We start from the raw sequence: 9,903 nt of genomic DNA on the forward strand, positions 1-9,903 counted from the left end.
AAATAACTTGAACCAGATTATGTTTTATTGTTGGTATTGGATAAGAGTGAAAAGGTTGAAACATATAAATACTAGGCAGGTGGTCAAAATAAACTTAAGTTGTACCTTCATTGAGGCCCTGGAGGATTCTGGGATGCCGTTCTCGTACTTCCCAGTGATGATTCCACAGGCCAAAGGTGACCAAGATACCACACCCACACCTGAGATAGAACAGTCGTCACTGAGCAACAGAATACAGAATCTATCACAGCCCTAAATCTATTCACAAAAGTTTGACTTCAGGAGAAGCCTACTATAGCCTCACCTATCTTATGGTAGAGCTCTGGCAGCTGAGTTTCCACTTTATCCCTCTGGAAGAAATGATACTCTGCCTGCTCACACACTGGTGGAATTAGATTAAACTGTCTGGCCACAGAGTATGCTTCCTAAATGAATGTGAAAAGGAAATAAAAAGAAAGTGGAGAAATATTCAGGTGATGAGAAAAGATGTGCAACACTGACCTTTATGTTTAAAGATTTTTTTATTTGTAGGTATCTGACTTTGTAATGGCTTTGTAGCGGCAATTTAGACAGCAAATTTGTTTTTAATTATTTTTCATGGTATTTAAAAGTTCCCACAAGATGATTACAGGGATAGACAACAAGTATTAATATCAATAAAATGCCCAGCCAAAATACCTTTTTTTAATTATTTCTTTATGTCATGTTGCTTGTTACGAGATGCACAACAACTCACCATGATCTCCATGGCAGACCACCTGGATGTCCCCCAATACATAGACATCCCCTGGTTGATCACATGTGTCATTGCTCTCACTATCTCTGTAAAAACAAAACACAAAAGAGCAGATGTTCATTGTCAATACCCAGACAGTGGATGGCGCCACAATTGCAACTTTTATATAACCCATGCAGGGAAGACCATTTTAAAAACTCTATTTAAGGTTGATTTGCAACATCTTAACTTACATTATTTTCACATTATATACAAACAAAAAAAACCCAGGAGGATTAGATTCATTTGGTATTTTTCAACACAATTCTCATAAAAGGCTTGAAAAGTATTCAGCCTCTTTGTGAGAAAGGCTCGGGTCCTTTTAAACTCAGAAGCACATATTCTTTGCCGGGGATTATACGACTTACTGTGGCCAAACGCTGCAGGGGTTAAATGAAAAGACTCAGCCAACCTTGGAAGAGTGTTGCTTGTGCAGTTGGACAAACTATAGATACAGCTGTAGGGGTTGAAATCAGCCACAGTGGCCTTGCCACTTGGATGCAGCAAGGAAGTAATGGTGGGTGGAATAGTGGATAAGCAAAACTTTATTTAAGAAAAGCTACTGTGAAGTTCTCTCTGAAAGATTTTTTTAACCAAGGACATCTCACACAGGAGGAGAAATATTATTTTGAATGTGTTTGTTGTTTGCTGTACACAAACTCTCTAATTACTGAGGAAAACAGCAAGAAGGCGATGATGTATTTTATGTGATTACTTTAGTCTATAATTTCTTTCTTTAGTCTGTAATTGCACTTTGAATGCATTAATGAAACATCTGCTACATAACTGCAATGCCAATTTTGAAATTATTTTATTTCTGTAAAACGTATTGCAGGAAAAGCCTCATTAAGATTACGAAAATCTCCTTTATCAGAGTGTCCTGGCCAAGAAAGGCAGCAGCACATTAAACAATGTTTTTCATATAACAGTAACAGACAATACCATTTCAGATCACAGCATGAGTATACCTAAAATAAGACTCAGGTCATCGTATCTCAGAGCAAATATGAAGCGGAGAGACTTAAAATGAGGGTGAAGAGATGAGACCACAGCAGTGTGTGATTAAAAAAAGAGCGATTCTTTTTCATCAGTAGTTCTCTCTCTGGACCAAAATGTAGCTCAGTGAGAGCCAGAGAGCTAGTGTGTGTTTGTGTGTGTGTGTGTGTGTGTGTGTGGGTGGGTGAAGCAGGTGGGAGGGTAGAGGAATAACAGTGCATCTGCTCCATAAGGGAGGGAGGGATTTCGAAGGATGTAAGGACAGAGGGAGAAATTGTGAACCAAGTAGGAACCTCGGAGGCCCATACAGTTCATATGGGTTTGTGAGTACACTATATGAATAATCCACCTCAGTGACAACTTGACAACTTGATCTACGGCAACATCCATGCTTACCTACTGGCCAGTCTTTTTACGAGCCCCAGTGACTCATCAACTCCAACATCACCAGATGCCACACTGAGCAAAGTGCTCAGGTGAGCTATCCAGTGTACATCATCAGCACCCAACTCACATAAGCCCACTGCGGATTTTCAAGGAGGATGATGTGGGTGAAGTTGTGGGCACATGAACAGCATGTACTGTGTTAATATGCTCTTGAATGTATGAAATTGGTTAACTATTATACAGTAGATGAGAAGATCACTACCATTTTCATATCTGTACAGTAAACACGTAGGTATAACCAGCAGCCAGTTAGCTTGTTTAGCACAAAGGCTGGAAACAGAGGAACAGCAAGCCTGGCTCTGTCTAACCCAACATTTTTGACTCTTCAATTTGTATAGCTACAGATTAAACAAACCTTTAGATAGAGCTTGGCTAAGTATTTCCCCCCCGGTTTAAGTCTTTAGGCCTATACTAAACTAAGCTAAGCTAACTGTAGTTTCATATTTACCTACAGATAAGAGAGGTATCCATATTTTTGACTAACTATGGGCAATAACGTGCATATGCATATTTATAACTATTCCTTTAATTCACAATATATTGGCACACACGAGAGTATCATGCTTGCCTGAAGATAATAAAACATAGCCATGTTGTTTAGTAATTTAATTTCTGAAAGAATTGTCATTTACTGTATAGAGAATATTGTTTGGAACTAATTACTAAAGGAGGCCATGGTTCTCAGCAGGAAACCGATGGAGTGCCTTCTCCAGGTAGGGAATGAGTCCTTACCCCAAGTGAAGGAGTTCAAGTACCTTGGGGTCTTGTTCGCAAGTGAGGGGACAATGGAGCGGGAGATTGGTCGGAGAATCGGCACAGCAGGTGCGGTATTACATTCAATTTATCGCACCGTTGTGACGAAAAGAGAGCTGAGCCAGAAGGCAAAGCTCTCAATCTACCGGTCAGTTTTTGTTCCTACCCTCACCTATGGTCATGAAGGCTGGGTCATGACCGAAAGAACAAGATCCAGGGTACAAGCGGCCGAAATGGGTTTCCTCAGGAGGGTAGCTGGCGTCTCCCTTAGAGATAGGGTGAGAAGCTCAGTTATCTGTGAGGAGCTCGGAGTAGAGCCGCTGCTCCTTTGTGTCGAAAGGAGCCAGTTGAGGTGGTTCGGGCATCTGGTAAGGATGCCCCCTGGGCGCCTCCCTAGGGAGGTGTTCCAGGCACGTCCAGCTGGGAGGAGGCCTCGGGGGAGACCCAGGACTAGGTGGAGGGATTATATCTCTAACCTGGCCTGGGAACGCCTCAGGATCCCCCAGTCGGAGCTGGTTAATGTGGCCCGGGAAAGGGAAGTTTGGGGTCCCCTGCTGGAGCTGCTACCCCCGCGAGCCGACCCCGGATAAGCGGATGAAGATGGATGGATGAATGGAAGATGGATGGACTAATTACTAAATGTTTGACATCTTTGTTTTTGTGTGAGCACATGCATGACATGTGGGTCAACCTGCCAATATCAAGTCGTCCTTGAGACCTCTGACAGCAGTAACACTCCACTGAGTCGCCAAAAATGTGGTCAACTTCAGCCAGCAGGTATCACAGTGCGGCAGTGTGGAAGAAAGCATTCAGCAACACACACAGTGATATCCATATTTGTCTGGACAGGAATCTCTGTGGATGTTTAGATGTCTATGTGAGAGTTGCTTTACTGGGAGGTGTTACTTATTTTGAAGCTATGTTTATCCTCATCATGCATACACACAGGGCGGTGATCAATATGTCACACCACTGGAGAATGTTTTAAATGGCTGATGAAGCCAGGTTATCAGTTTTATGATTGTGGGAAAGAAGGTTTTGAATGTGCGGCCGAAAGGAAGATAAGTAATGAGGCACTGAGTGGGTGAGACCATCCTGCATGCCGCTCTTTATTGCTGAACCTTCGAGGAGAGAGCTGATATCCTGGCACTTGAAGGAAATTTGCTCTTGGCTGAAAGGGATTGTTATAAAGTTGATGTATTGATGCCATGTCTGCTTTTTTTCCTCTGCCTGTGTGTCCTATTCTTTATTCACTCTGTCCGGGGGGTTTTCATATTCAGTTGATTGAATGAATTCAATTTGCAGCACATTGCTCTGTCAAATTAAAAATGATGCTGATTGACTGGATAGCAACATCGTGCTGATATTTGGACAGTTTACTCTGCAGGCTATGTTATGCCTATTAAAACTAGAAGGGCACTCGGAGAGCGCAAACCTCTGCCAAGACATGCCCTATCTCGCAATGTAAGGTTCCATTGGCCCATGCTACACACTTTGTTTTTCTGTAATCTTGCTGTCTGACAGACAGACAGACAGACAGACAAACTGCACCGAAAACATGACACCCTTGACGGAGGTAACAATGAGATGACAATGGCACAGATGCTCCTTGAGGCACATTCTCATCATATATGCTATAATATAAGTGCTTTATGGACTACATTATTTGGCAACATTTGAGATGAAATTCCAGATAGGTCTTTAACCCCTCAGGGGAAAACTTCTATAGTCTAATATCACTATTATAAGTGCCAGCTGCAACAGTAAAGAGCAGTAGAGGAAATGAAAGTGGACTCAAAACCAGGAAAGGGAGGAGGAAGTTGGATATTTGTTAGACAAGTTGGTCCTGGATACAAGCCAAAAGACAAAGCAAGTCAAGAACAAGTAGGGTGATGGTAACAAAGGGAGACTCTGCAGCCATGACATCACTTTTTTCTGTCCCCAGGGGGGGACACGTTGTCTAACACAAAGTCATGAGCAGTTCAAGTCACAAGAACAAAATACCTTACACAATTTCTACACAAATACATGCACACATACATTTAATATTTCAATTTTAATACAACATTTGGAGCTACATTTTTTTTTGTGAACCGCAATGCTTTTAATACTGTTTTAAGTTTCAGGAACACGTGGGTGTGTTTATCAATATCTTAGACAAGTAAATGAGTCTAGTGAACTGCAAATGCCTACAGAGATGTAGGAATCCCACATTTTTGCATTGCTACTTCTTAGTCTCAGTTTTGTGTGGGTCTGTACATGCAGTCCCACTCTCTCTCTGGTTGTTAAAAGTGACTGACCTCTATGCAGTGATTTATGGCTGCGACCTTGCTTGTAATTAAGGATGATGAAAATGTGCACAATGTTTTACACTGATTAATGGAGCGACTGTGTTGCAGAGCTGCTGAAAGCAAAACATCCTATCTATCTTTATATTTATATAAAGATAGATATTTATATATATATTTAGTCTGTGTTGGTCTCTATGCAGTTTTTTTTAAAGATTTTTTTTTTGTGGGCATTTTAGGCCTTTATTTTATAGGACAGCTGAAGACATGAAATGTGAGAGAGAAGGGGATTGACATGCAGCAAAGGGCTGCAGGTCAGAGTCAAACCCGGGCCGGCTGCATCGAGGAGTAAACCTCTATATATGGGCGCCCTCTCTACTAACTGAGCTATCCAAGCGCCCTCTTTGTGCAGTTTTGATCAATCAATCTATCAATCAGATTAGACTTCTCTACATCCGTTCTTCTGCAGAGTATATCTGCAGAGACAGGTTACTAGAAGGTTTGACGGAGCAGGCCGCAGGATCTGCCTGCCAGTCACCTGTTCAACCAGTGACAGCAAGGCCCCGGGAACGACAAGTATGACAGATTGGCCTCCCACAGTCTGCTGGTTCACAGGGGAGGAAGCATAGAAGGGGGGCAAAGGGGAAACACTGGAAAATATTCCAGTGAGCCCAGTGGTACTCCATCCTCAGCCAAATACTACCTGGGACGAGGGTTAGGATTGGATTAGTCTGGATTAACAGTACATTTCCAGGATAACTGCCTCACATCACTCTGTTCAATTTGGGAAACAACAACTTTTGAGTTAACAAGCTACACGCTGAAAAAGGCAAGTTTTGAAGAAAATTTGTATCGTGCAACAAGGCAGGACTGCTTGGTTCTTTTGGGTAATGATTGTAAAGATTTACAAAGAATATGTTTACAGCATTTACTCTCTAACTGGGATGTTTTAGGACTGATTGGTGGGATTGCTGTGGACAAAGTACACACAGAGATACACATTTAAATAGCTCACATTACTGTATTATGTAAACAGTTAACTTCATGTAATATTGTATGTGGCGTTTTCTTTTGCAGGGTGCAAATGTTCCACCAGAACAAGTTCCTTCCCAAGACTATTTTTGCAGAGCCACCGTCGCTGTGTCCAGAGCTTAGCGCCACGCAAGACAAGATTGGTTTAAAGAAATGCAAACAAGCCAGAGCGTTTTTTCTCCTATCCTGGAATGTATGTGTGGTAGAGCCAGAACTTACTTCACAGCACTGTGGAGTTAGGTCTGGCAATGCAAGACTAGGATTGGATAAAAGAGCGGCCCAAGTATCTGTGATGGCCACCTCACAAAGTAGAAGTAATTGAGGAAGAAACTGGATGTGTGTAAAAGAAATAAATGGTCACATAAAGTAGATGTGTGGGAAAGGCAGTAGAGTGTTGAAGGAATGGAGCGCACAGTAGGGCTTGTATCTAGTGAGACCAGCCCAAAAATACACCAGCTACCCCCTGGGGGGCCAGATAATCCTGGTTCTGAAGAACAAGGAGGGCTGGGAGCGGGCGTAGCTCAGAGACCCTATGGAAACTAGTGATCCCACAGAGACAGAAAGAGAAAGAGAGGGAGAGTGGTTGACTAAAATAGAGGATGAGAGAGGAGGCAAGATTGTCAGATTACTTTAAATATGTGTGCATGTCAGAGGGAGACACACACACACACACACACACACAACCTCAAAGACAAACCCCTTTGGTCAAAGACAAAGGTCACTAGCCCAGCGAGGGCAGCAGTCAGTATTTATCACCTTCTCATGTTACAGAACAACATTGTTCCTATTTGATTTGTCCCTAGCAAATCCTCAGGTCTGGTCAGCCATCACTCACCCTCCATGGGAGTGTTGCTGTCTGGCCGGTTGGCAAAAACCACATCCACATACTCAAGTTGCATCCTCTGGAGGGAGCCCCTTAAACCTGAAGTGAGAGGAGAGGAGAGAAGATGTTGAGAAAGATGAAGTCAGTTGAAAAAAAGAAAAAAACAGCCATGAGCATTGAGAATCATGAGCATTGAGCAAACCAATATTGATTCTAGTCGTTTTAACTTAAATATTTGTGATGGTGTCCAGCTCCATGTATTCAAGAGTGCTCGATTTTGTTTCATTTAAACAATGGCATCAGGTAAAAGAACACATAAGGTGAGTTAGATCCTGGGGGACTGAAAGTCAACATGTTCCTTAAAAATGGCAAAGTGACAGTTGACCACATGTGACTCAAGACCCGCCAGCTGCATCTGGCCTGGCACATCTTTTGATCCAGCTCGCACGTGAATTGGAGTTGTCATATTCTGTCTGGTTTACCTAGTAGGAGTCATGGTTTTGGGACTACAAGTCACATTTGCCAAACAACTAAATACGGAATTGTATGCAATAGAGTCTTTTTCACCTCAAATACTATTTTTTCCAAATATTAAATTATTACTGTAGTAAAAATGTGTTCCTTAAACTGGTGGTGTATTCCTTGTTTCAGGCACGGTTGTTTGATGAGCCTCAGCTTGCCAGCTTCTTTCTGGAGAACATAAGAACACTGGAGATGCTCGTGCCAGTGCAATATGGGTAATATCTCCTTGTGAATGTCATTTTTGCCACATGTTGTCTTTCAGAATAACAGCCTCTCTCTCCCCCTCCCGTAGATACATTGGTGGCAGTGTTGGAGAGGGATACTCTCGTGGGGAGTAAGGTGCATTTGTTTGGTGCTGTGTGGCGCTTGGCAGAGGCTCCCAGGCAGCAGCTGCAGCCCACACCCTAGAACAAATGCAGAGTGCTAATCTAATGCCCCATGAAGTGGCAAATAACGCTGTTTCTGACTATTTCATTTTATGTCTGAGTGAATGATGATGATTGACTGAGTGCTCGTTTATGAAGAAGAAAAATATCTGTGTTTTGAATACTAAGATAAGATAGACTTTATTCTCCCAGTGGTGAATTTGCCTTGGACATCACAGTGTCTGCAGTATAAAATCACAGCAAAACAAAAATACAACAGATACAATTATCCATCAATTGCACATGCCCATCTACAATACATCAGAAAAGTGCACACAGAGTACAATATATAAAAGTGATAATCGACAAGAAGGACAGCTGCAGCATACACATATTTCAGGTGGTGTTAAGGACTTTAATGGACAGAGGGATAAAGAAACGGTGGTGCCTGAAGACTGGGCTGTTGTCTCTCTCTGTAACTGAGAGTTAGGCAGGTTAATCCAAGTCTCAGAAGTTTTCTTTTTCAGTTTCATCACTGAATCTTATTGTCTTTATTGCCAGCAAAAAGTAAAACTGTTATTAGGCTGGAGGTCATGAAGCAGCACCTGTGCGTTTGCTGCTACAGTATAGCATGTTAAAAGGTTTTTTGTGTTTCAGTACCATGAATTCAAAACGCAAACAGTTGAAATTTGACACATATAAAGTTTGGTATCTTTCTGTTTTAATTAAAGCACGACTAGGTAACTTTTGAGAGAAGACATAACACATTCTGCCTCTTATTCCTAAGCAATATAAGGAATTGTTTCTCAGTTCAACGCGCTCAGTGATTTTACTGCTACAGCCTTACTTGGTCTGGTATGACCAGTAGCTTATGGTGGCTAATGTTAGCTAAGTATTGGACATTATTGAGTCAGTGTGCTGTCTTTATGATTCTTAGCCCCTTGCTGGTCCTGTACAGCTGTAGTAGTAGTTTTGCATTTAGCTCTATGTCATAACTGCCACAGTTTAGCCACAGTGGCCAATTTTCAGCAAAAGTTACATATGTCTCGCTTTAAACAATTGGACTCTTTTGTGAAATAGTAAATGTGGTTGACCTACTTACACATACAAGAAGTGACTCAAAGTGAATGCAAACTGACATGTTGGCCTTTTACTTGTCAAATATGGAATTCAATATAAAATGTGTTAAAAAAAAGGACCTTACACGTTGCTTATTATTGAAACAATAGATTGATAACTGATTAATATTCTTTAGATCTTGGGGTAATGTTACTATAAAAAATACTTAGTTGTCCCTTATGCACAGCTACAACACCATATTTTTCAGTGCATAAATAGTCATTATATTTGATTGAAAAGAATTTTAAAAGGTTAATCAGTGTCAAGCTGAGTTCATACCACTATCTCCTGGTAAGTAGATCAATGTGGAAAAAGCCCTGCATCTGTGCAACCGTTGATCCTTGTTACATAAATGAATGCTGTTTTGATAGGTGGTGGAGGAACCAGACAACTCAAGGCTGAGAGGATGATAAAAAAGACGAGAGATCAGAAAAAAATTGTTGCGCTCATTTCTTTCTCTCTGGCTCAGCTTTCAGTATTTGTTGCAAGTGAATCACTGTACATCAAGGAGAGGATAAGAGATGGCAAAAAAGTACTGTGAGCAGATCATTCCCCATTTCACACACACAGAGAAGACCATATGAAAGATGAAAAGCGAACACAGGAGACTGTCACAAAGGAGGACAGCAGAGTAATAGAGAGACAAGTCAAAATACACTCTTGCCGTCTCGAGTATGTGTGAGGGTGCATGGCAGATTAATGCCAGAGGCTTCATCATTGCCTGCTAATCCCAGCTGAGATATACGCTTTCCCCACCGCTGTTCCAACCACTTATTCCTTCCA

General features: G+C 41.7%; 1 protein-coding gene across 2 annotated transcripts in view; it reads right to left on the reverse strand.

The window, feature by feature from the left end:
* kcnab1b (potassium voltage-gated channel subfamily A regulatory beta subunit 1b) overlaps positions 1 to 9,903 on the reverse strand; it is a 39,110-nt gene that overhangs the window by 1,906 nt on the left and 27,301 nt on the right. For both annotated transcript variants that reach the window (XM_078263618.1, XM_078263619.1), the window contains exons 8-11: positions 7,127 to 7,213; positions 737 to 822; positions 305 to 425; positions 106 to 200 (exon numbers count right to left, since the gene is read on the reverse strand). In XM_078263618.1, the coding sequence (XP_078119744.1) occupies positions 106 to 200; positions 305 to 425; positions 737 to 822; positions 7,127 to 7,213 (389 nt within the window). The remainder of the gene's footprint in view (positions 1 to 105; positions 201 to 304; positions 426 to 736; positions 823 to 7,126; positions 7,214 to 9,903) is intronic.

Source organism: Sander vitreus, chromosome 12 (genome assembly GCF_031162955.1).
Source record: "Sander vitreus isolate 19-12246 chromosome 12, sanVit1, whole genome shotgun sequence".
In the NCBI taxonomy this organism is placed as follows: Eukaryota; Metazoa; Chordata; class Actinopteri; order Perciformes; family Percidae; genus Sander; species Sander vitreus.